General features: G+C 30.3%; 3 protein-coding genes across 3 annotated transcripts; 2 read left to right on the plus strand and 1 right to left on the minus strand.

The window, feature by feature from the left end:
- The first annotated feature begins 4570 nt into the window (after window positions 1-4570).
- Window positions 4571-18711, plus strand: hrg (poly(A) polymerase hiiragi). Its single transcript, XM_085196566.1, has 14 exons — window positions 4571-4710; window positions 6460-6671; window positions 9189-9418; window positions 9715-9822; window positions 11048-11159; window positions 11608-11766; window positions 12800-13011; window positions 13437-13557; window positions 13914-14090; window positions 14180-14287; window positions 14544-14578; window positions 14797-14958; window positions 15571-15741; window positions 15939-18711. The coding sequence occupies exons 2-14, from the start codon at window positions 6551-6553 to the stop codon at window positions 16107-16109; spliced, it is 1887 nt and encodes a 628-aa protein (XP_085052692.1). The 5' UTR covers window positions 4571-4710; window positions 6460-6550; the 3' UTR covers window positions 16110-18711.
- Window positions 18712-18778: 67 nt separating this feature from the next.
- LOC146540900 (uncharacterized) lies at window positions 18779-23369 on the minus strand. Its single transcript, XM_085196576.1, has 8 exons — window positions 23235-23369; window positions 22901-23101; window positions 22207-22803; window positions 21068-21408; window positions 20742-20883; window positions 20169-20306; window positions 19659-19820; window positions 18779-19051 (listed from the first exon to the last, which is right to left on the minus strand). Exons 2-8 carry the CDS (start codon window positions 23084-23086, stop codon window positions 19049-19051), a joined length of 1569 nt encoding a protein of 522 aa, XP_085052702.1. The 5' UTR covers window positions 23087-23101; window positions 23235-23369; the 3' UTR covers window positions 18779-19048.
- Window positions 23370-23896: 527 nt separating this feature from the next.
- On the plus strand, window positions 23897-27983 carry LOC146540901 (uncharacterized). The gene is made up of 3 exons (XM_085195865.1): window positions 23897-24036; window positions 24228-24673; window positions 26015-27983. Exons 2-3 carry the CDS (start codon window positions 24296-24298, stop codon window positions 27863-27865), a joined length of 2229 nt encoding a protein of 742 aa, XP_085051991.1. The 5' UTR covers window positions 23897-24036; window positions 24228-24295; the 3' UTR covers window positions 27866-27983.

The raw sequence follows: 27983 nt of genomic DNA on the forward strand, positions 1-27983 counted from the left end.
ATCATCTATTTAGCCGCACAATTAAATATTTTAATTATTATTTATATTACTTTTAGTAAAAAGAAATATTATTATTATGTTTCTTTCCCGAAATATCTGTGTGAAGATCCACTCAGATATTTTAAGAGGTATTACAAAAGTTCGATTATAATTTCGTCTATTATATGATAAATGAATCGTATATCGTCACAAAATATTACTTTTAACACATTTCGATTACCAATTACATTAGCCACATATAATATTAATAAATACGTAAAAATCACTATATATTTCACTAGATAATGTACAATAATGAAATATAACTATATGATAATGCACAATAAATATAGAGTAAAAAATGTAAACAAGTGTTAAAAAATTGATAGAATATCGTTCATCTGGTTAAAAAGTATATAATGTACTTTAACGCATGATGCCAGATCATGTAAACAGATATAACATAATTATAGACAGATAATAAATAGGTAAATAGGTCAATTTAATATGGGATATAATTTTTTAAAAATAGGCACTTCTTACGGAGCACTAGATACAATAAGTAGCCCTGTAGTAAATTATATTAATTACATAAAATATATTTTTTATTTACTAGTTTATTATAAGAACATTCAAATCATTTGTACACCAACCAATATCCTTAGGGCTGCTGATATTTATATATGGTAAGGTTTGTTTGATATACATTACCTTTTCACTACTTATACACTCTTTTTCAATATATATATTTTTTTAATATTCTTTATTCAAATAAACTTATTATAAGCACTTTTGAATCGTTAAATGAACATATAAACAAATACAATACATTAATTTATGAAATATAAATCATGTTGGTGTAATAGAGTATTAAATAAATAAATAATAAATTTAAAAAAAACACATTTTCATAGACATCACAATAAAGACTTTTGAACATAAAAAATCTGATCAGCAGGACAAAAATACATTTGACACATTAGCTTAAAGCATTTACAAAGCATATAAAATTGATTCCTCAGATAACCTAAGAGCCTGGTTACATGGAAAGAATACTATATTAAATATGACAGTTAAAATTTACTATAGAAATGATTAATAAATAATTTAATATACATGCAAAATTAAAGTTTTTTCAGCTTCACACTGTTTCCTACAAATAGCAGAGTATGCAGCATTCTGGACTCAAGCCATTTTTTGGTTTTGAGCAATGGAAATTAACACCAACTTCATCACCAGAATGGGGAAAATTAAATTGAAATTTTATTTATTCCCACAAGTGGAAATCAAACCCACAATATTCGTTTTTACAGTCAGATACTGGCCCACAGTGTTAAAATGATGACTGCTATGTATAAGTGTATTCAATCAATTATTTACTTATAAAAATAACCACATATTATAACAAATGTTAAAGAAGTAATATAAAACATAAGATGACTCATTTCCAATTAATATTTTATGGTAAACTAGACAGAATACATTACAGATAATTAATTATGTAAATTAAGTAATGATTTAGCTTTGGCATTATTTAATTTCTTATTTGAAAGAGTAACATATGTAAGACAGATATTTTAAAACTAGTTAAAAAAAACAGCACCATATCCGCACACAGCATGGTAGTCAGAGGGTTAAGACACTCCATTCCCCATTTATTGTAAAATTTTCATAAAATGGGTTATTTTATTTTGTTACCTGAGGGAAAAATGTAATCCCATAATTGTCACATTTCAGGCCAGATATAATGCCACTGCAGCACAACAGCTTCATCTATTATAATACATTATGATACATAATAAAACTTTTTATTACTTTTCTTCATGCAATTGATAACGGCCAATAAATTTTAATCATACACAGAATGATGTGAGTCACATTGCATTCAATAAAGTTAGACAAAGCTTACACCCACTTATTTGTGTTGCCAAATGTATGATCATAAAAAATATATTTTCCAAGTAGGTAGAATTATTGTAGATACTAATAAATTGCATGGTAGTTATTTTTTTAGAAGGCAATGGTTGTGGGTTCAGAACCACCCAGGAAAATGAATTATTTTCAATTCCTTGCAGTGACAAAGAAAATTAGTATTGAGTTACATTCCTATGACACAAAACATATGGTGTAAAGAAGAGCAAGGAGTGTCTTAACACTAAGTTCTTTCCGCTAGTAATGTATATAAACAAAATTCTACTTAAAAATTTGTAATCTGCAAATGATCTAATATTACATATAATTTATAACTAATTATAATATAAATTTAAGTAACAATTTAAGATTTAGTAACATTAAAAAAAAACATATTGCTACATGTCTGTTAATGAAATGCAAGTGTGCCATATTACCTACTTTAGAAATAAACTTCAATTGTCTTTAAAAAAAATCATTAATTTGTATTATACAATGATAACTTTGATTTTATATTATAAAAAAAAAAATCTTATAAGGATTTTATTTATAATTTAAATAAAAAGCATAATATGTTTGATCATTTAAAAATAGCATTTGTAATATAGATTACTACACTATATTTATAAATGTTTTCCCTACACCCTCATTATGGTCAGACCACTGAACTGATGAAATGTTTCTATAGGCTTCTTTCATCTTAATAACTTGTTTGATTTTTTTATATTATCAATTTGTTTGTTTATTATTTAAAACCACAGATTTGTCAATAAATAAACTAAATCAAAAGAAAGTTGATAATACTATTAAATTTTATTTTATGGAAGTAATAGAGTTAAGTGTAGTTAATTTTAATTTTTTAATGTAGTTTTGTATTACCATCTTCAAGTTGGTTGGTAAATAGGAACTGCACCCTATTAAGGGTTTATAAATATAGTTATATTAAAAATAGTGTAAAATAACTATAATTTGCCAAATAATTTCTATATTTCATAAGCCTTATCGTAGTTTCAAGTGGATAATAGTTTTGAGACACTGACAGCACTTTCTTTTAGCAATTAAATAATAAATATTATTTTTCAATTTAAAGGCTAATATTATAATATATTAGACAATAAGCAAAATTGTTTTTTTGTCAATATTCATTATTAATTATGAGATGATTATAAAAAATGTGAGTATATCAACTAATTATATAATAATTAGCTAATTAGAATTTGTAATGTTTATATTTTTAAATGTTTTTATGTACTGTACTGTATGATTGTGTATTTTTTATTAGTATTTAAGAAAGTAATGTTGCCTATTCATATAATTGATATACAAGAATAAGCTCTCAATGCTTATTAGTTTTATGAAATACCTTTAAAATTTAATAAATAATTTGTATAAGAAATAACCAGGCTTTTAGTGATAACTGAGGAATCCCCATAAGTAATAGCTTATGGCACATACCTTGAACATAGGGCGCGGATGCCTCGGCTGCGACGGCGCCGCGGCGGTGGTGGCCGGGGCCGGCGCCGTCGTCACGTGGTCCGCCGGCAGAGCCTCCGGCACCGTCTGGAGCGTTGGCCGCATAGTAGTCGACATCTTCCCAACAGTTTACGATACACCTCGATACACGGCCCGCGCCGCTCGCATCCTCCGAGCCCCTGTCCGACTGGCCCAGCGCTGGATCACTCGGAACCTACACTGCTACGCCCAGCTAGCCGCATTTTTGATCGTCCAAATATCAAATTTACCACACAATCGATATTACAAATACCTATTTCACTTTCACGTATATGCTAACGATCGTCGAGATGGAAAACGGAAATAGACACGCAAAAAACTATTAGAAAGCTCAGTATCTTCTCCTGTCACATAAACACTACGAAAGAATTCAGAGTTTCGGGTATACAATGACGTATCAATCGATTTCTATAACGCGAACCGCCCATATAAACTTTACCAAAGCGTATAATGATGAAAGAATCGTGTATTTAATAATAAATTTACTAAAGATATTCACTTAACTCCGATAAAAGTCCGTATATTCTTGAATTCAGTCTCAAGATGGCGGATTTTACCTACTCCTCGTAAATGGGCACAAGGCTGACACGAAAACATCAACCGGCACTCTATTTATCTCATTCTTTTGTAACCGCGGGGACTGAGATAGCCGTATGTGAACGACTTCAACTGAATTATAAAATACGTCGGGATACGTCATACCAAACCTGCCAATGAAGCATGCGCAAAACTAACGAGAGCCTGTTAAATTGAACGCACCTACAACGTTTTGTTTGTACGTGTTATATAAATATTATACTGGATTGAATAGTTTTACACAAAAGTAATTTAATTGAAAATTATGTACATATAATTCTATAAGCATTTTGAGAGACAATATTCAAGATTGTTATATAAAAGATGATATATAGCCATTCACATAAAACGAGCTTTGTTCAAATTATGTAAATTGATTGATAGTTGTTTTTTTTCTTTTAAATATGCTTCATCCATTCATTTGAAAATTATTTATAAACGCGCAAAAAAATGTCGAATTATTTTTTATCATAATTTAGAATAAGTTAAATATTGTTTTATATAAAATGTTTATTTGGGATATTTTCAAATTATAGATAATCATTTATAAGTAAGAAAATATTTTTCATGTGGCAATATTCCAAAACGCCATTTAATAAAAATGGCTACCTTGTTGTTGGCGACTGTTGGGCGCTTGTTTAGAAATTAATGTTTGTTTCTTTTTATGATAATGAGTTTGGTTAGTTATCAGTGTCGAGTTTTACATAGTTTCATATATAATTAAAGTAGTTGGTGAGTGTCAATATTATTTATACGTAAATACACACAAATCCATCGGTAACGTAATAACTTTGTTCACCACAACGTGAGCTTTTTTCACCCTAATACGAAATCGTGTTATTTATCAAAATATAAAACAGACGGCACAAAATGTATAATGTAATTCAGTGCACTTTAAAATAACATGTTGATTTCTTTGAGACAGAATGAAAGCGCATGTTTGGTGACCTTAGCGCTACAGTACAGTTAAAGAACAATAAAAGGTCTTTAGGCTACGTAGTGCCACGATATATTTCTGGTAGTTCTGATGTTTTTTTCTTAAAGTATGATATTGGCATATTTTCCCTCTTTTTGTTTTGTTTAGTAATATGTATGTAAACAACGATTTTACGATAGATATTTAAATAAGGTGAATGAACTTTCAAATTCTGTACTACAAATAGATTGTTTTTCATATGCTGACTTATTAAATATTATTATATATTCATTAAATAATTATATAATAGTTAGTGATACATCATTAATATAATCAATCAATGTTATAGTATATATATATTTTTTACTAATAACACCATGATAGTTACTTCAAGATATGGCATTTCTTGTAATTAAAAATATTAGAACAGGTCTATTTAATAAATTACATAGGCACTCAAAAAGCAAGAATATGAAATAACCATGAAATATTTGTAAAGGCCATACTTAAGAAGGTCAAATATATTTAAATATATTATACCAATATGCTTAAAATTATAAAGTAGTAGTAAATAAATACTTTGTAAGCAGCAGATTCCCTGTTACAAGAAATATGATTCTGTGTGTCCCAAAAATTGGGGATAATAATATGCTACATAATGTTTTTATGTGATATTGAACATGAATTACTCATTGAATCAGTATGACGCTTTATCTTACACATAGTAAGATAGGCAGAGGGAACTTATCAACCTAGTGTTAAGATACTTCTGTTCCCTATTTTCCACTGAATTCTGAAGGGGGAGTTCCACCACTCCACACATAGTAGAGTAGTGGAACTCAATGCCAGCTTTGCCTCATAAACTTATTTTATATCATTTAAAAAATGTATCTTAATTAGAAGATATGAACTTTTATGCACATAGTAAAAGTAGGCAGAAAAAACCTAGTACTTCTTCAAGGTACTTCATTTTCCAGTTTGTGCCCAATTTATATAAACATTGTCTTGTAAGTGGCACAACTTTATGCCATGCTAGTATCTACCAAAGCAGAGAAATAAAATGAAATTGAATATAAGACCACCAAATAGAGATTGGATTTACAATTTATCACATTTATACTCAGGGACTGTCTCATTGCACCATAACAGTTCATTTTATTAAATTTAATAAAGAATACTTTAAGTTTTAAACTATATAATACTTTATAGATTATGTTAATATACATAATTTATTTGTAGTAATACAATTTTTTTTTAAATAAAAAATATATATATTTTTTATTTTTGAAAAATTTTGTAAATTCATCAGGACTATTCAACTAAGATACTTAAAAATAATTTAATGACACTCATTACTAATTAATATATATTTTTTGTAATTATAAAAAACAATAATTATGTAATTAGTGAAGCATTACATAATTAGTGAAATATAACAACTCATAGTAATGACTGAATCATGCTTTATATACAAGTTATTAATTATTTAGTCAATCACAACAGTTTAGTTCAAACAGTAATATAAAAAACTTACTTATAATTAAAAACTCTCATTCCTTTTTCAGATTACAGTAGAAGTAGTTGTTTAGCCATTATATTAGGATTAATGTTTAATTACCCACCATTTTATTAATAAGTAAGATATAAATAAGCAACATGTGGCCGGCATCTCAATATTCCCATACAAACCTGGCGCAGAATGCCTCAAAAGGCAATGAACACCAAAATCAGCAGAACTTAAAGACATTAGGAATGACGTCTGCTATTTCTATGGCAGGTATGTATATTGTTGATATGACAAAAACTATATTTTTTAAGGACAGGATATATTAATGTTAAAGTTTGTATTAGTAGAGTATAGGTTAACATTAGTGTAGATTAATTAGATTTATTGGACAATATGGGTCCTTGGTTAAACTTTTTTTTTCAGATAAACATAAAAAAATTGTCTACATGTTTATATGTGATCTTCCTCCAGTATCTTTAAACCTGTGCTTTCAAAATCCCAATGGGGTCTCCCCCTACCTCTCTTACCACACATTTTCCTTCATAAATCTATTTGCCCTTCTTTCATCACTCATTCATTCACACCTGAGCATGTTCTTAATTCCCACTGACATCCTCACCATTACCTGCCTTTCTGTGCATCTCTACATTATGGATTTGGTAAACTCTTTAGCTCCGCTACAAAGAGATCATAGCGCCACGGAATTCATCTTTATTTCATTCTTTTGTAATACCCATGTTTCGCTGCCATATAACAGCATTGGCATCAACACTGCATTGTATACAGCCAAAAGTGGAACTATGGTAACGTTTTGCCATCAAATCAATGCAATTATCATTCAATAAATCAAAAAAATGAAAATAATTTTATATTTTGTATTTATCAAATATCTAGTAGTTTTATAAATACAGAGTAGAGTATCTCTAGACAAGGCAATATAAATTAGTTTTAAACAATTGTAATTCTTGTTTGTTACTTAGATTTATCCCCTTCTAGATAAATTTTGCAAGGTTAAGATAAATTTGCACTAATAGAGATAAAATCAAGGTTTATGTTTTACTTCTTTAAACATATATCTATTAAAATAAAGTAATTTATAAACTTTGTAAAGGACAAGGTCAGGGTTGCTAATACTACTACTACTACTTGCTTCTAGCCTTGAGTGTGATAAAATATTTACTTAAGGAACCTCGTTTTTACCTTATTAAAATCTGTAAAGTTAATGCAGCAGAATTCGAAGCATTCTAAGCTATTAAGCTAGATATATATTTAGTTGCTAAATTGTCAAATTACCTTATAAGGCTCTTATAATTTTTGTTTAAATACAAAATTTTGATATGGTAAATTATTTTTGTAGTTTCACGCTGTATTCCTCATATAGTAGGGAGGTAGAACGGAAATGGCAACCTAGCGTTAAGACACTTCGTCATCATTGATACTTTTCCCCACTTTCCTTCTTCTTAAATTCTTGAGGCATTGCATTTCAAGTGGCAGAACTCAATTTTTCAATGTTGAAAATATTAGGTTAGATAGTATATTTAAGTAGCACAACTTAAAATTATAATCCTCCTTCATCTAAATACTACTAACAATAATTACAAAACATTTTTTTATGATTTATATATTATTGTTTTCCTATTACAAAAATAATTGCCTGTTATTCATTTTCCTTTTGTTTATTTATAAAAACAACTGTTGTTTCCTTTATAATAATTTAGCTTTGAATGTGCCACGTGTCTCACTAGTTGCATCAGATCACGTTAACTAGTTTGGTTTTAATTTACATGTATAGAAAAATGATTTAAAGTACCCAAGTGACTGAGACTGGATAGAAATGCCTAAATTTAATTATTACAATAATTATTTATTTTAAATGTGAATATTTGACATACAGAAATATTGGTTTTGTATAAAAGACACCGTCTAGCTAAGAATTTGGCTTTTCTCGTAAGACTGAATGCCTTACTTCAAGACTAAAGGATATACATACTGATAATAACAAAGTCTGACTGCTGATAGTAGTTACTTCAAGATCCACTCGAAGCAATTGAATGATCCCACAACACTTTCCTTTCATATACTTGTCAATCTAAATGTGAAAATACATTGAAAATACATTCAAATTTATATATGTCATATAAACATAGGATAGTAACCAGTTGATAATTTTAAAACGATCAAATGATGCTCGTCAGCTAATCATATAATAAGTCATTGGGGCTGATTGCATCTAGGGCGGGCAACTAGCGTCCATAGGTCCTAAGATTAGTCACCACTTGCTGTAAATGGATAAATTTCTTATACTATTATATGTACACGATAAATATTTCGCAATTTTTTGTTCGAAAATTTAGACAAATACGTATTTATTTACAAATCCAAAGTATAAATAAGCTTTAGACATCTTTTTCCTTGCAAGTATTATAAATGTTACGAATAAAATTTCGTAATATCTGTCCATGCTATTCTAGATAAAAAATTATTTTCAAGAACAACGCTCACACTTTGTGTGGTAGGTATAAAGGAGCTAAAGTAAATTTTACTAATTATGTTGCAAAATACTCACGTTTTCAGGCATTTGTCAACTGCGCCGCTATAACTTAACCATAGTAACTTTAGATCAGTGGTTCCTAATCCTTTTGTCGTTTTTAATATATTAAAATAACCAAACGATTGTTAAGTATTAATTGCAAATTAATACGTATAAAAATGACGCTCTGCAGTGATTAAGAACAATTGTTTTTACATATGGCTACTTATAAAATTTTATTATTTGGTCTCTTTCAGGCCCAAAACCAATTGACATTGAAAAGACGAGCGAACTAAAAGAATCTCTTGTGCCCTATGGTGTATTTGAATCTGAAGCAGAAATGCATCATCGTATGGAAATACTGGGTTCATTACATCGTCTTGTAAGACAGTGGATAAGGGATGAATCGCTAAGGAAAAATATGCCACCAAGCGTAGCCGATACTGTAGGCGGGAATATTTATACGTTCGGGTCTTACAGATTGGGGGTATGTGCCTTTTTTTACATTGATTGATTAATTTTCTTTTAGTGATTAGTGTAATTTCAATATTTTTTTAACTGTTTTATAATAACGCTACTTCTAGGACAAAAAACTAAGAAATGTAGAAGATGACGCACAAATCTTTTTTTTTTTTCATAGTTCATATTTGCAATTCTTATCTGTGCATCTGTCGGTGGTGTGGTAAACACCACCTCACAGTTAATAGGAAATGGCTCAATATTAATCCTTTAAAGATTAAATATTTATCTTTTATAAATATTCATTTGAATGATTTCTCTCAGGTACATCATCGCGGGGCCGATATAGACGCCCTCTGTGTAGCACCAAGGCATATCAACAGATCGGATTATTTTCAATCTTTCTATGAATTATTGAAGACACAGCCACAGGTAGTTTCTAAATAATTTAGGATTTTTCCTTTAAAATGTTTTTGTATTAGTTTAGCATTTTTGTTTAATATTGATATTAGTTTATTACAATACGATCGATTAGTTGTGGCCCTTAAGTAAGGTTTTCATAACTTTGGCTCATTGTTCACTAGGAAAAAAATAATATGAACTAGGAAAAATTGCGAAACCGTTTAGACCTAACTTCAGGGCCGTCACGATTCATCGACCGTACTATAATAATGCTTAAGTAATGTAATTATTAATTATTTTTTTATATAATAACTAAAATATCAAACTTCAAAACTACTCTAGCTTCAAAACTACTCTAGCTCACTCACTACTGCTACCGATTTTAGATTATGCTGACTCATGTTACCCAGACTTATCTGAGGAACAATTAAACAAACTAGAGCGGTTACAAAACTTATGTATTCGATTTGTCTATGGTCTTCGTAAATTTGATCATGTCTCAGATCATCGTCGTCAGCTTGGATGGCTTCCTATCAGACATCGCCGTAACTTCCGGATGCTTACTCTCCTCTATTCAATCCTTTATAATCCTCTCTATCCTGCTTATTTAAAAGATCGTTTCTGTTTCCGTGACTCCGATTCTAGCCTACGCCCTGAACTTAGGTCCAGGAGCGATAATCTTCTTAAATTTCCAACTTGTCGTACCTATATAATTCTATTCCAATTCCTTCACTGTAAAATCTGCTATCCTCTGGAATGAACTTCCTTCCGAAATACGTCATTCTAAATCACTTAATATTTTTAAAAATCGTTTAAAAGACTATCTTTTCCAAATATAACTGTAGTTTATCTTTAGTCGTTTATGTATATATATATATTTATATTATGTATTATATTTATAGGATTATATTAATAGATATTATATTATTATTATGTAAATATATATATATATATATATATATATATATATATATATATATATATATATATATGTATGTGTGTATATTCATTATTATTTTATTACTGTATTTTATTTAATCTAATTGTGCACTATAACGTTATTCCCACTTCTTTATTTTTAGTCCTTTATTTTACAAGGGTTGCCTGGAAGAGATTGCTTGAAGCAATAAGGCCGCCTTTGCATACATTTTATAAAAATATATTGTTTCTTTCTCTTTTATATGTATTTTTGTGTGCAATAAAGTTTTTTCTATTCTATTCTATTCTAAAATATATTATTAATAATGTTTTCCAGGTAAAAGATCTAAGAGCGGTCGAAGATGCTTTCGTTCCAGTCATTAAAATGAACTTCGATGGTATTGAAATTGATTTGTTGTTTGCCAGATTGGCTCTTAAGGAAATACCAGGTATTTTATTTGTTTATAATAGTAATAAAGTTTTATAGATTAATTATTACTTAAGAAACGAATTAACGCATAAAAAACGTGTTGCCATAGCAATGTGTACTGCACTTGCACTTTGGACAAAAGTGTATATTGTCAAACATATGGCATTGTGCGTTACATTTATTTCATTAATTTAAAGTTTTTTTGTATTCATAATTTAAAAAAAAATATTGCATCCTACACTCCCTTTCTATATAGATTATAACTATGGCAAGTCTCACTATATTTATTTATACACTTGTGAAACTAAATTGTTCTTAATTCCTTTCTGTCATAAGATAGAGCGGGAAAGAGCGGCATTAAGTCTCGACAGCAGACCCAAAGCCATGACCCCCTGAATGATATTGGTTTTTTATAATAAGTTTATAAATATTCTATTTTAAATAATTATAATGTCCCTATATTTTAGACTCCTTCGACCTCCGTGATGATATGCTTCTCAAGAACTTAGACCAGAAGTGTGTACGCTCGGTCAATGGTTGCCGAGTGACAGATGAGATATTGCGCTTAGTACCCAACATAAATAACTTCAGATTGACTTTGAGAGCTATCAAATTGTGGGCGAAACGTAAGTTTTTTTTTATATTTTGTATTGACACAATTTTATCAAGATGCTTTTGGAAAAATCGAAAATCACGAAATACTGCTGCCTTTCGTATTTAAAAGAAATTAATGGAAATACGCGATTTTCATAGTTTCCCGAATCCAGTTTATGTGACACCTGCATCTTCGCCGAGATGATCAAACAGAACTAACTAGAACTACTAATTGGAAATAACCAATAAACTTAAATAACTACTAATTGTGTCAGTAAATGAACTGTTTAACACAGAAAGAATTAAAAAAATATTGAACCAGTAATTCCTGACATTTGCGCGTTCAATTCAACTTTATCTTATTGGTATACCACATTATAGAAATTTTTAAATGCAATGTTTTTCTTAATATCAAATTTGTTTTGTCTTAAATGAATTTATTAATAAAAGAAAATGCTTTGAAATATGCGGCAATTTTTTTGATAAAAAATATTTATTTTTGATAACAATATTAAAACTGTTTTTGATAACAATATTAAAACTGTTATATGACAGTGCAGTACAACACGGTCCGTGTTTGATTGTAAACGTCACGGTGGTTGATTCGATTCCCTCTCGAGGGAATAAAATATTTTCATTTGCCCGTTTATACAAAATGCTGTTAGTGTCCCCAATATCTTAAAATCAATACACTATGGACACATATCGCAGCTTAAATTAGTTTCCTATGTCGTCGGCATAAAGTGTAAACCTGCTAACAGCCTATTACGCAAATTATCAGGAGGGACTAAATTTTTTATAAAAAATGTAGTCGATATGAATACATATCAACGCCGGAAAGCGATTTTTGTCGTATCTCAAAAGAAGGTTCTTAAAAAAATAAAGGTCGATTTTATATATATTTTTCTTTCTTTCGCGATTATATAAAAATGTACAAGTACATAACGACAGAAAATCTGATTTAGCAGGTTTACACTGGCAGGTTTAAATCGAAGATTTGTGGAATTCTGTGTAATACAAAATAATAAGGATTACATTCTCTTATCTTCTCCTAAACATTTTCAGGTCACGGTATATACTCCAATACCCTCGGGTACCTGGGAGGGGTATCCTGGGCGATGCTAGTGGCTCGCACATGTCAGTTGTATCCCAACGCATCCCCCGCTACATTAGTCCACAAGTTCTTTCTGGTGTTCAGTCAGTGGAAGTGGCCACAGCCGGTACTGTTGAAACAACCTGATTCAGTCAATTTGGGTTTTCCAGTTTGGGATCCGAGGGTAAGTATTTCATAAAATATGTGAAGACACTTCATTTTTTGCCCAAATTTAGGAGTTTTGTCAAGTTAGAGCCTGTCGCTTTATTTTACCAGTTCTATTCCGTCAGGGTTTGTGATCAAACTGAGTATTTCTAGCACACAATTTCTGAGAGACTCTGTTCTCTACATTTCATTTGAATTTGGGACGTCTTTCAAATGGCGGAACTCAACGCCGTGCTAACCGCTTTAACTTAGACAGGGCAAATGGAAATAATTTAAATATAATCTATATTGTATGTATTATGCGGAAGTAGCAACAGCATCTGATAGTTACCGCGATGGTCGTAGATTCGACCGCCACTCGGGGTAATTAACTTCTCACTGATAATAATTTACCACATAATTAACTTATTGACAGTAAATACTAATCATTTCAAAACTTTACAGGTAAACGTGTCCGATAGATACCATCTAATGCCAATTATAACTCCAGCGTATCCCCAACAGAATTCAACATTTAATGTATCGGCCTCAACAAGAACTGTTATTATGGAGGAGTTTAGACTTGGTTAGTGCTGTTTTACTCTTTATAGCTTATTTAAACTTGTAAACATACTATATTTTATACATTAAACATGCATCATATGAAGATACTAATGAGAAAAGCCCAGATACTTTTACATTTATCGAAGCTTGTGTTAAAACACCATTATCTGCTTTACGTCGAATTTACGAGACATTGTTCAACTCAACGCAGCGCTTTGTTTTTGGTACAACCACAATTACAACCACATGCCTGTATCACTGCGCCACGACGGTCATAGAGGCCGTCTGTACATTTTTGCTATTCTTAACAAGTTAACAATGATCAAATACTATTTAACATTTTTCTTACAATATTAATATAGTTAACAATTTTAACAGGTTTAGCAATAACAGATGAAATAATGCTAGGCAAATGCGGCTGGGAGCGTCTCTTCGAAGCACCGAATTTTTTTTCCCGCTACAAACACTTTATAATGTTGATGGCGTCTTCCGCGAGTGATCAGGATCAGTTGCAGTGGTGTGGCCTCGTCGAAAGCAAAATACGACATCTTATTAGTGAGGAAATATTATGATTGAGCTATTTTATAGAGAATCGTGCTTTGTCTTGTTACCAGATTTTGATTAATATTTTATCCATATTACAGCCACACTAGAAAGAAATCAGCACATAACAATAGCACATGTGAACCCAGAATGTTACAACTCGGTGCCGTTGAACGCAAACAAGGGGCAGCCACTTGCTTTACCGCCAGGTAAGTATTGTACGATACAATGGCCTTTTTTTATTTAATTTTTTGAAGACTTTTTCGTAGTTTTTCGAATCAAATCGAAATTTGTTTGTTTTGAAAATTAAACCCTTTTGTATTAATTGTACCTGTTAATTAAACTGTGTTTAATATATTTTAAATAAAATATTTTTCTTTCCTTAATATAATTGGAATATAAATATTAAATGTCTCTGATTTTATTAAATATTGTTTATAATATGATATTTTTTTATTTTTATAGGAACACCAGTGCCTCCTGAAGGTGCTCCTGAAAATGTATGTATTTTTATTACTAAATAGAGTATTACTCGATTATTTATTATTTTGAATTTTAATTGTGTTTTATTTTAAATATTACCATTATACATTTTGAAATTAATAAGGAAATATGCCGAATTAAAGCTGAAATTATATGTTAATAAATCTAATAATTTCTCTTCTTGGCTTCTTATATTGTTCATTATAATATTTTATTACTTTTGTTATATTTCCAGGATGAAGTAAAAGCAAATGTATGCTCAATGTGGTTTATTGGCCTCGTATTTGATAAAACCAATGTTAATGTGGATCTTACATACGATATATCATCGTTCACGGATGCCGTTCATTATCAAGCTGAAAATACGAATATGTTGAGAGAGGGAATGACTATTGAGGTACTGTTGAATGATACTAAGAGATGTTGATTAGTGCTATATATATTGATTAATGTTATTTAATGTTGAAAATACATATTTTTAATGCATTTATTCGTCAAGAATTGATTTGCCAAAAACACAATATTACAGCTATTCAAAACTAATATAAATATTTATACGGGACTCGAACCCGCTTACCTTGTTTACCATCTTAGCACTTGTCACCAATAAAACTATACATTTGTATCAAAATTTGCCAAGAGAAAATAATATTTATTAAATAGCAATATTGCAAGGTCAACTTTGAGATCTTTATGTGGTTTTAAATATGTTTCTTAATTTAATACTACAAAATGTTAAAATATTAATATAAATTTTTCATTATGTACTATGAATTCAATCAACTTCTGCACAATTAAAACAATTTGTCTGACTATATACACGACTATTGTGGATTCGTTTCCTACTTTGGACAATTAATTTCACTTCTTTCTTACAAACAAGATAAAGCGCGCCGTTGTACTCCTCAACCAAACACAATGTCTCGAAAATTGGCCTGTGCATGGTGCAACCGTGTTAGATAAAATAAATATGTATTAATTACATAATAAATTATTATATCTACCGCAGGCCCGCCATGTCCGTCGCAAGCAGCTCCACCAGTATCTATCTCCGTTGCTACTAAAACGTGAACGTACTGCGTCCGGCACTAAGAGGAAGCACGATGCGCACGCACACGCGCACAACAATCAACATGGCAACGCCGCGGTTAAGAAAACTAAACGATTATCCGAGAGCAGTGTGAGTATTTCAATAAAAAAACTCTATTATACACCTAACAATAGGAAATAAAATCAAAATGCAATATTGAATAATCTACAACGGAATTTAAAAAATCGGGAATAGATATATAATCTATGAATTTATAAAAAAAATCGTTTATATGAACCAATTGATATAAGAGGCAATATAATAACTTAATATTTCCAATTCCACAGACTGATGAAGTCAGCATACTATCTTACAATGAAGACTCAAACTCATCCAACATGTATGAAGTTAACTTACACAATGGAATCCAAGCACACCCATCCGAAAATAAGCCAAATGAAAAGCCACTTAACCAACCCACAGAGCCATCCACGTCAAACAGTATAATCTGTACGTAGCAGTACGAGGAGTGGCGTCAACGTTTCATATATGGAACTAATCACACCAAATATAAAGTGAAACGCGCTTAAACACTCAGTGATAGTGATAAAGATAATGATTTAATAGTGTTTTATCGTGGTTCAGTGGGAAAGGTCGGACTGTAGACGCGACGGTTGTGGGTTCCCTACCTACTGAAATTGTTTTCGTTTCCTTGCTTAGGTAAGAAGACAATGGGCGCCGTTAAGTTCCGCCACTTGCTTATAATGTCTTGAAAATTGTGAGGGTACCGTTTTATAACACTAGATTTTCTCTGCTTACTCTGATACATGAAAAATACAGTGTGGAAGAAACAAAAATATAGTGATAAAGTGCAGCACTTTAAATTGTCTAAAGCAAGTTTCAGTGATACACAGATTGTGGGACCTTTTGTATCAAATTCAAATTTGTGAAACACATTTGGTGAGGTTATTGATGTTTAATCAATCCAACATATTGCCTACTGATTATTTTGAAAATATATCTTGTAGAGATGCAATGTTTCTTTACAGATTATTAATTCAAATAATAATTATACATTCAGTGTTAGAATTTATATGGATAATGCATAAACAATATACTGTTTAGTGCTAAGATGATAGTGATGTGACAGTGACGCGCTATCGGGATGCGGGATTTGTCGGTAAGTAAGGTAACTATTATCGATTTTATTGAATTAATTGTGTATTAAGCTCAGTTCACAGTACAACACAGTTGCAAAAAGAGTATGGGATTATTAATTAAAATGGATGTTTATAATACTGTGTGAATTGAGTGTTAATCACATTTTTTGAATGAATATTCGAATCTATTTATTCGTAAAATGCACGGTTCAGAAACGTTTTTTTTATAAATATAAACATTTAATGAGAAAATGAAAAAAAAAAAAAGATTAGGTTTAATTTTTTTGATAATTGACTTGTGAAGGTCCACTACATTTGCATTTTCATTGCGGGTTGCAATGATTGGCAGACAGGTTTGAAACAATAGATAGGACTTTATAAAGGTGTTTGTGAGGAAACTATTTAAACTTAGTACTTTGATAGCCAAAAATAGTTTATATGAATTGTTTTCTAGCTATAACAATATGTCGTCTTTTCATATTATTATAAATGATACCAACAAGAAATGAATAGTATTCTGGCAAACACCTCAGCAGTACAAAGTGGAAGAAAGTATGTGTGAATTATATAATTGATTATAATTCAGTAAACATTTGTGTTTTATATTTTATTATAACCCCTCCCCTTCTTACATTTAACTAAACTGTTATTTATCGATAAATAAAATTTTCTTCTACTTCTATAATTTGTTGGTTTATTCACATTATTCCTTAATTAATAATTTTAAGTATTCTGTTTGCATCACTCTTCTTATTGAAAGTACAGGGATTAATCATTATTACATAAATATGTATTAGGTTCTATATTATATATCGGTGGTGAAGAGTCAATTGACATATTATAAGTTCTATATGAGATAATGCACTGTGGAGTGTAATGTATAAAAATATGTAATTTCAAGAAAATAAAACAAATACAAAGAAAAATATTAATAAAATTTGACTTATGATTTAGAAGTTATATCAGATATTGACAAATTATTATTAAATTTCTATTTGTTACTTTTTAATATTATATTATTTTCACAAAGTGACATATTCAAAAGTTCCGTAGTTTTTGTAAATATGTGACATATCAAGTGTATTTAATTGATCATTTTGTTACTGATAAGAATAACAATTATAACTTGTCCTTTGAAACTTTTTTAGATATTTTAATATCAAACATGGTGATTTATAAAGGAGATTTTAAAAATATGATAAATAACAAATATATTAATTGTTTATTATTTGTGTTGTCTATGGAAGAAATGGTGATTTACTACTATACAAAGTATATATTTTTGCTATTTACAATTTACATGGTTTTCGTCACAAAACGAGAAGATAATTTGACATTAATAATTGCAAAAATTCAGTAGAATATTTTTTTTTTCTAGTATAATTTGATTTTGTTTTCATTTTGTAGAAGAATGATGCAAGCATACAAAGAAAATCTTGTAACTTCTATTGTAGAACAATTTGTTTATGGGATATTGAGAATAAATCTATATATTATAATGTACCGTGATTTCTTTTTAATTATCACTTATGATTATTCTTTATACTGTCAAGTGCCATTACTAAGTGCATTTCTTATAAAAAAATGTATTTTAAAATAAGGGATTGTTAAATACAGAGTAAGTTATTAGTATCATTGTTTTTTTACAATATATTGCAAAACAATTACATTTTATGTTAACTATCTTTGGATATGTTATAAAACTGTCACCAACATTATATTTTTTATAAAATTTTTGAGTATAATCAAATGTTTTAAAGAAATCACGTTACACATTAGTGTTAGAACTAATATTAGCAAACAAATAATTCCACCTAGTAAATAAGACTCAAATGTAGTTCTTGTTAAGGACCTTCTCGGTATTTTTAAGTTGTATATATCGATAGCCAATTCATTATAACTATATTTGAAGAAAATATATTGGAAAAAATTCAAATAAATAAATAAATATATACAAAAAGGCATTGTTGTTTTAATTGAAATAACCTTATATAAATAAAAATATTTATGATATAAAATACAAAATGTGATTTGCTAATTCACTTATATTAATTTCAACATTATAGTTGTTTAATCATTTGAATATCATATCATATATCATAAAATAAATGCTAAATTTTTAAATATCAAATATTGCAGTAAATTTTATGACAATATGACTTAATTCTCATGAATGCAGATGTATGTCAATTCAAATATACAATTCAATTCCTTAATTATATCATTTTATTTATAAACTAGGCACAATTTGTAGCTACTTTTATCACATGAATGATAAACTTGTTCGTCATCTTCTGTCACTGTAAAGAAAATAAAAAATGAGTGTTAAGAACAAAAAGCATTCCCTTGGGTCGAAATATATGATAATGATCTTTGAAATTTTTTTTTTAAATAATATTCTAGAGATATATAGAGATCATAGTTATCTCTTAATTTAATCATATGATCGGTTTGAGTCACATTCAACAGAAAAAACTTAAAGAAACATCAAATTAATGAAAACATGTCATGATGCAATAGGATAGCATCTGTCTGTAATGCAATGGTTACGGGTACGATTTTCACTTTAGAGAAATCTCTATCTATCCTGCTATACAGAATATAGCCTTGAAACTAAATTGAAATGATACATTTTTTTCTTATCTTACATAGGCCGTCGTCGTGCAGGTACACAAGCGTGCGGCTGTAAACGCGAGGGTGGGTTTCCCTTTTGGAGGAATGAAATATTGAATATTTTCATCTCGTTCTAGTAACCAGGGAAAGCGCGGCGTTGATTTTCGCCACTCAACACGCGTAGCCTCGAGATTTCGCCGAAAAGTGGGCAACTCTGCGTACCCTGCTATGTGCGGCATATAGCGTGAAATTAAATAATAACAATAAAAAAACAATGCATTTTGTCATTTTTACCCATTTTGGTGTATCTATAGTTTCCTTCTGCATGGCTTGCATTTCTAAGAGTTCATTTTGTATGGACACGCTCAGCTCCTGTATGGGAACTGTTTCAGTCTTCCAAAACACATTCTGGTGTTTGCTCGTGCGGTTTCTGCGTTTGTGGGCTTTAAGATGGACCTTGATATACAAAGAATAATGATAAAAGCGTTATGGTAATAATAATAATAAAACCAAGTACAGTGACATTATAATTATTATATTTAAATCCATATTTTTTTTCTTTGCTCTAGTGTAGAGGCAAAGCGCGGCGTTAAGTTCTGCCACTCAACACTCAATGCTTCTAGAATTCGGCAGAAAGTGGGGAACGGAATGTCTTAAAGTAAGTTCCCTCTGCCTACCCTGCTGCGTGCGGAATACAGCGTGAATATTTTTTATTTTCGAATCTGGCCAAATAAATAGGACGCAAATTTATATCTCGAGAAAATGCTAATTTTGCCAACAATTTAAAAGAACCTTAATAGCTACCTTCCGTATATGCGTATTGACCATAGACCTCAGATGGAAGAGTGCGGGGCACAGCGGGCAGCGCCGCGCGGGCGCGGTGTGGGAACATAACGCGTGTTGGTTGCGACGGTTCAGGGATACGAAGCCGCGGCCACAAACCTGAAATATTACATCTAATCTATTTAGTTATGCGTTTAGAATGTAAAACTTAGCTGGCATAAAATGGTAAAAACGAAAAGAAGCGAGATTTACTACAAGAACAGTACGGTGGACGAGCCGAGGCCGCCCTTAAGTTGGACTTTCTGAATTTTAACACATTGTTTATCCTGCGAGAAAATAAACTAAAATAATATCATCAAATCCGCTTCAGAGCAGTTGTTACGTAAAGCATAATTTGGGAACAGGATAATTATATAAATCTATATATATAAAATCGAAAGGTGACTCACTCATCACGAAATCTCAGAAACTACAAATGCTAGAAATCTCAAATATAATAATAAAATCAAAATGATTATATGAAATGCAATTAGGAAAGTTAAATTTTCCTGACATCACTAGTCATTTCCTTATAAAAAATTATAAAATACTTACATCACAAACATAGGGCCTTTCATTTTTGTGTAATCGTTCATGCCACAGTAAAGCTCTCTCGTCCACAAAGTCGTTCTTGCAAGTAGAACAAGTGTATTTTCGCTTTTTCTTGTTGTCTTGCTTTGGTTTCTCTATTTTTTTTCTATAAATCAGAAAACAGATAATAATTACATATTTAATGTAAATATCGTGCCAAAAATAAAACTAAAAAATTTAATATAAATGTTACTTCTATAATAAAACTAGACTAATCAATATAGTTTGTAATAATTGAACTATAAAAAAATTAAAAAATATCCATTTAATTAAAAATAATTACTACTCACTCAATTTCCTTATTCATTTCATGTTTCTTTATATGAATCTCAAAACTTATTTCCCCTTTATACATTTTACCACAATAGAAACAAGTATACTTATTAACATGTCTTTTCTCGTAATGTTCCTTTAAATGTACACCATTTTGAAATATCAAACCGCATATTTCACATACATGTGCATTTTCTATTTTATTAGTTTCTTTCATATGTTCATGCCATTTTAAATGAGCTATTATATTTTCACGTTTTTTAAATACAGCATTGCATATTGAACATGTGTGGATGCCCGAGTGTGTTTGTAAATGATTGTTGAAGTCTTGTTCATCTTCTATTAATGCTTGGCAGACCTGCAAGAATTTTAATAAAATAATTATCTACCATAATCCACTTCACTGTCACATTTTTTGGAAGCTCGTAAAGGGTTAGCGATCGCCGGGGAATGCCCTGATACAACGCGCCAATCAGGAGGGATTTCGACCACTGGGCCCCGTCGCGCTGAGGCGCAGACGTGCCGTGAGATTCGAGTGGCCTCACCGCGCCGCTCCGCGTCGGCAGAGTGTGTCGTGAGACAGAGTAGTGTATCCTGCCTATATATTGCGTGTTTGCGACAGTAATTGGATCGTCGGGATACAGAAGTATGCTGCGAAGGCGTTGAAGGTGTGGGTGAGGAGCATACTTACACGCTTCAACATTCGGTGGAAATTGGGGGATGGACTGCCTTAACACTAGTTTCCCTCTGCCTACTCTATGTCTAGTAATATTATAAATGTGAAAGTTTGTAAAGATACAAGTATATTTCTTTCAGTTTCCCTCAAAAACTACTGAATACATTTATAAGAAATTTCACAACAATAACACAAAGGCTACAATTTATGTAAAGATTTCTTTTATAAATTTTGCTATAATATCATAAATGTTTTAGCAGACTTAGAAAGACAAAATTGATTGAGGGCTCCAAGGCATATGAATTCCGGGCCCAGATGGAGAGCAACACAATTTACTAATAGTTAATTTACATTATAGTGACGTACAAGCATATTTTGAGTAGATCAGTTTATACAAAGTGACTGTCAATATACTGACTGGTATAGGTATCATACTTTAATAGTTCCTTAAAATATCTCTCTATATACAAATATACAAACCTTACAAACAAACAAGTCAACACCATGTTCTTCTTTCATATGTCCCTTTAATTTTCTAACAAATCTATATTTAATTGGACACCGACTACACATTTTATATTCCATAGGATTTCTTTTTCTCTTTCTTTTTACCTTATTTTCATTAAAATTAGGAATTTCTTTCAGTAAATTTAAATTTTGGTCATTATTTAAAGGTGTTAGAGAGCCATCTTGCTCTGGTCTAAAAATTGTAGGCTCCCCATTCTCATCCATTATAATAACTAAATTTTCATCTGAATTATTCTTTTCTTTTTCATTTTTTACTTTAGGCACTTCAATAAATGCACTATTGTCACTTGCAGTAATACTTTGAAATGGAAATTTACTAATATCGAAATCACAGGTGCTAACTAGTTCCAAAGAAGGTAAAGTTATACATAAAGATTCTGTAGGCGTAAAATTTTGTGGTAAATGTAAGAAACTGATTTGATTTTGCAGTCCATCTATACAATGATTTAGAATGTCTTCACTTCTTACTGCTAAAAGGTAAAACTTGTAAGCTTCTGATGCGAATATAAAGCATTTGGAGCATACTCTATAATTATCAGTTTCACAAATCTGTAAAATAAATATAAAACCTGGTGTAAGTAATTAGAATTATTAAAAACTTTATAAAAAATCATCCAGTTTTTAATTTTTCATAAAGCTCCCGAACCTGAATATTACACAGCTGTTTCAGCACATCTGCTACACAGTATTGGTTAGTTTCCTTACAAACCGCAGTAAATATATCTTCATAAAGATCCTGTAGCGGCATAAGACATATCCGACAAACATTTTGTTCAAATGTCCCGTTTGCTACGTGATTTACGAGATTTTGTAAATTGATAGATTTTGCCATTTTTTATTTGATGTCCTGTAAATTAATTTACACGTAAATAATGAAATCATTATTGATTTTTTAATATAATTTTCCCGAGGCTGAGAAATAGTTTTTTGAACAAGTCAAATTTAAAAAATTGTCAACTGAAGTGTATAAAATAAATTACCGATGCGTTCTTCGATGTGGTCCCAAACTTTGAGATTCATTCAAGAACTGAACGCCATGTTTGATTAGTTTTGGCTTGTCACTTGGCTTTAATATGAAAGTAAAATAACGTAGGCGAAATACATTTATTATTAATCATGTAATCACATATATTATATTATGTAAAAAAGTATCGTGAAATATAAGTGTGATAAGAAAAATTAAAAATATATTCTTTATAATTATTTTGCTAAGTACTAACTTCATAACTTAATAATATTAACAAATAGACTGGTATGAATATTACTCAAAATGTTATCATTTTATTCGGAAATAATAACGATAAAACTGAACAAATATAGATATATATTTAATAAAGATAAAGTTTTCAATTGTTCCTACACCATGTAAACATAGCTTTATAGTAGGTTGCATGAAATAATAGGCTCAGTAATATGTTACCTGTGATAAAGTAATTTAAAAAATGTAAATTAAATTAAAAAGTAGCCGTCAAAAATAACATAACTTTGTGAATAAATGTTTACGTTTCTACTGTATTTATTTTTATTGTGTTTATGAAAGTCGAAAATTAATAATTCCAGTTGGAATATATACATATTGATGAAAGTGTACAATACTTATTAGCATAATGATTTACCCTAGTAACTAAAGCTACAAAAATAATTTGGTGCATAAGCAATAATTAACCTCGAGGCCTGTAACAATAAGTATTTTTTATTGTCTATCCTTTATTTAAATGGATTGGTTATTACTGAACATTGATTATGAAGGAAAGAATCAAGTGACATTTATTATTACAAAAGGTATGTAGCAGATTTGATTGTCAATTACATTAAGAGAGTAAAATAAAATAAGTTTTCGAAACGCCATATTTCGAGAAATCAATCAAAATAAAATAATCCAATGAAATAAATAAAAATTATGAAGTGTTTATTATTCTCAATAGAGATATACTATTAATATTAATATACCACTATATGTTATATTTTTACAGACTAATATATAGCAGCAGATTATATGATAATTCAATAATTGATAATATTTTTACATAAATCTATCAAGATGTCTCACACTACTGAGTACTCTATAAATCAAACAATAAGATTAAACGACAATATACAAATCAAAGAAGAGGAAACTAATGAGTTAATATTAGATATAAAGCCTGAAAAAGAAGATATTAGTGATGATAATCCATTTGAAAATATTCAAGTGGAAGTAAAACATGAATTTGTGACACCAAGCTGTGAGGATGATAAGATAAATTATATAGGAACAGACAATGGTGGTACACATATAGAAAATGATATTAAAATGGAAACACCATATGAGTATCCAAGTATTGATGATGGAAGCATGGACAGCGAGGAGGCTTCAGCTTTGAATAATGTAGAAGCATGCTTACAAGAAGAAATTGATGTTAAAAATGAAATGTTTGAAGTGAGTAATTTTGTTTGCTTTGCACTGTATCCTGCATATAGAACCTAGTATTAGGACACTAAGTTCCCCACACATCATTCAATTTATTTATGCCATCCTTTGTCTTATTATCAGAGCAAGGAAGTTAAAATAATCTAAATAATCATTTCCCCAATTTGTTGCTTAGAGTGTGATGCAATGCTGCTTTGCCAAAACATCCTCATAATATGCTACTGTAAATTGAAAAAAATGTCTTGTCTCAAAATAGCTGAACAAAATGTTAGTAAATATGTGTATGTACAAGTGAGTTCATAAAATGAAAAACGTAAGTGCATTTAATTATTATATTTAACATGTCTGAGTAAACAGACATAAATGAAAGGGCTGTCTTATAAAATGTGGTTCGCATATGTCTAGAAACTTTACCCAGTAGCATAATAACTGCATAACCTATTTGTTCTATAGTATAATAGCTTTGCTACACTATGCAATTTTTATTTCAACTTATTTTAATAATATTCTTGAAAATACATTTGTTTTTAAAGAAATTGCATGATGATTTGGATTTATATGTTTTCTAAAATATTTTTTTGGAATAATATTTTAAAAATCTTAGAAATACTTTTTAAGATTTTAATCTTGTAAGACCAGTTATAAAGAATAAAGATAGATTTAATGTACTCGTAAATACTTGAAATTATTAAAGCAAGCCTTTAACTTTGAACTCAAATGTAATTTATTTTTTCACCTTCATACCTTGTTCTACACATATCAACTTGGTTTTTTATTATCTGTCCAAATTCACTTATTCATTTAATAACATAAAAATAAATACTGATACAGAAAATGCCTTTAAAATATTTTCCCCAATTTTATGATACTTAAAAAAAAAAATATGTTCTTTTTAGCCTGACACTGTAACCACTGTCTGCCGAATTTTCGGGGTTTGAATGCTCATTATGTTTTGAGCGGCGATTCTCAACGTCGCGACTGGTTATAAGAGGACATGAAAATACTAAATATCTCATTCCTCAAGTGGGAATCAAATCTACAACCCCTTTATAGAAATATTGATAAACTTTATTAAAAGAATTTGGTCATAGACCTTAACTTCGCCGATTCTATGACTGCAGGCAGACAGAGGGAACCTATTGTTAAGACATTTCATTCTCATTACGAGAGCGAGAAAATGAAAATATTAAATATTTTATTTCCTTCAGTAGGAATGGAACCCACAACCTGCCGGCAGAAAGTAACAAAGAGTCTTAACACTTTGTTTCCTCAGTCTACTCGGCTGCACGCGGGATACAGCGTGAAGCAAAAAAATACTAAGAAAATTAATTGTTGCACCTCTACTTACAGGAACAGTCTAAAGAAGACATAGACAAAATAATCAAAGAAGAAATGGATATAACAGTAACAGAAACACATTTGATATCAAATAAAGTTATCAACACCACATCCACAATAACTAACCCGCAAGATGGCTTAGTACAATCACAAACTACCAAAACATTAGTCATGGAAATTCACCCAATGGCCGGAATAAGTAATTTAGACAAAATGGGAAACCCTGAGGAAATTTTACCAACTTTTAGTTCGGAATATGAACCTACTGTGGATTATGATGATTCTTTCCAATTAAATTCTATAACAGGAAATGTTTTATCTTTAGAACAAGAAGCCTATGGTCTACTAAAAGCAGATCATTGTTCTGACAAAAGATACAATTGCCATAAATGTGAAAAATCTTTTAAAAAATCCAGCTATTTAAAAGCACATATGAGAGTTCACGTTTCTATAGAAAATCGGGCGATGGGTTTGATTAAGGGTTTGAAGACGAGAATGGCGAATATGAAGAAAAAAATATGCAAAGATGTCGATGAAGATGTTGAAAAAGATAGTGATAATATAGTGAAAACTAATTCACGACTCGAAAGATTAGAAAATAGGACGCGGGTGAAGGAAGAAGTGAAGAAAGAAGGCTACGAGTGCACTTGCGGAGAGGTTTACAAACGGAAAATAAGAATGGTGAGCTGTCTGAGGTCACACGACGAATATAAAGACGATTCTTGCTTTTCTTGCATTTCTTGTACGAAGCAATTCAAAGACAAGCAAGAGTTAGCTTTACATAGAAAAAGACTTCACAGAAAACGGTTTCCTTGCAAGTTTTGTCCAACTGATTATGGTACTCGTAAGGAGTTGTTCAAGCATTTACAAATTCACCAAAAAGTTCAGCTAATGGAGTATAAAGTTATATCAGAGGTCGTTAAAGGAAAGCAGGAGTTAAAATGTTTTATGTGTTGCAAAAGCTTGTCCGAATTGTCCGAACTGAAATCGCATGTCATGGACGACCATAAAGCTCCTTATATTTGTCCACATTGCAATGGAAAATTTGTAAAGATCATAGATTTCGGGAATCATACAAAGATGTACCATCCTGAAGTAGAAGGACAATCTGTTTTGGATGTTCTCGAAGCGTTTTCTAAGTTGGTTCAAGCTTGGAAATGCGAGGAATGTCATTTACAGTTTAATGAAGCTGATAAATTTGCGAAACACCAAGTGGAGTTCCACAGTCCGGATTTAAAGGCAAAAGAACAGTTTCAATGTACTGACTGTAGACGAGTGTTTGTCAGTCAGAAAGGACTGACATCTCATAAAAGAATTCACCATAACACTGATATTGTAGAAGAAACTGAATTAGAAGAACAAGGTGTTATGTGCGTGGAATGTAGGAAAATATGTAAAGATGAAAACGCTTTAACTTCTCATATGCGTTTACATTCAATGGACAGAAAGTATCCTTGCAAATTCTGCGATTTTCGATTCGCAACTCCTGAGAAACGGAAAGTTCATGCCGAATTACACACTGGAGACATGAAATACGTTTGTTTTATATGTGAATATCAGTGTAGTTCTGAAAACAGACTAAAACAACACAAAACGTCAGTTAAACATTCAAACATGAAGGAATTCTTACTAACGGGGAAGCCATTAGTTGAAGAACAATCAACATCAAAGAAAAATAGGAAAAGCGATGAGAAAGAGAAAAAAAGGAAGCAAAGTTCATCGTCGACTGATGAGATTGGATCTATTTGTGACGTTTGCGGCGATAAGTTTAAAAATGAGGACGCCATGTTGAAACACAAGCAAACGCACCCTTTCATTGAATTTCCCAATGAAGACACGCCTACTAGAATATTTTTTAAATGATCTTGCCAGGATTTTTCTTTATTTTGTTATATATTATTTTATTATATGTATATTGTAAGATTAGGTGCTTATACTCCATATTGTTGGTACAGAATTTTTATTTAACTTCTATTGTAAA

This window comes from Heliconius melpomene, chromosome 1 (genome assembly GCF_056956725.1).
Source record: "Heliconius melpomene rosina isolate 202511_hmr_F chromosome 1, ASM5695672v1, whole genome shotgun sequence".
In the NCBI taxonomy this organism is placed as follows: Eukaryota; Metazoa; Arthropoda; class Insecta; order Lepidoptera; family Nymphalidae; genus Heliconius; species Heliconius melpomene.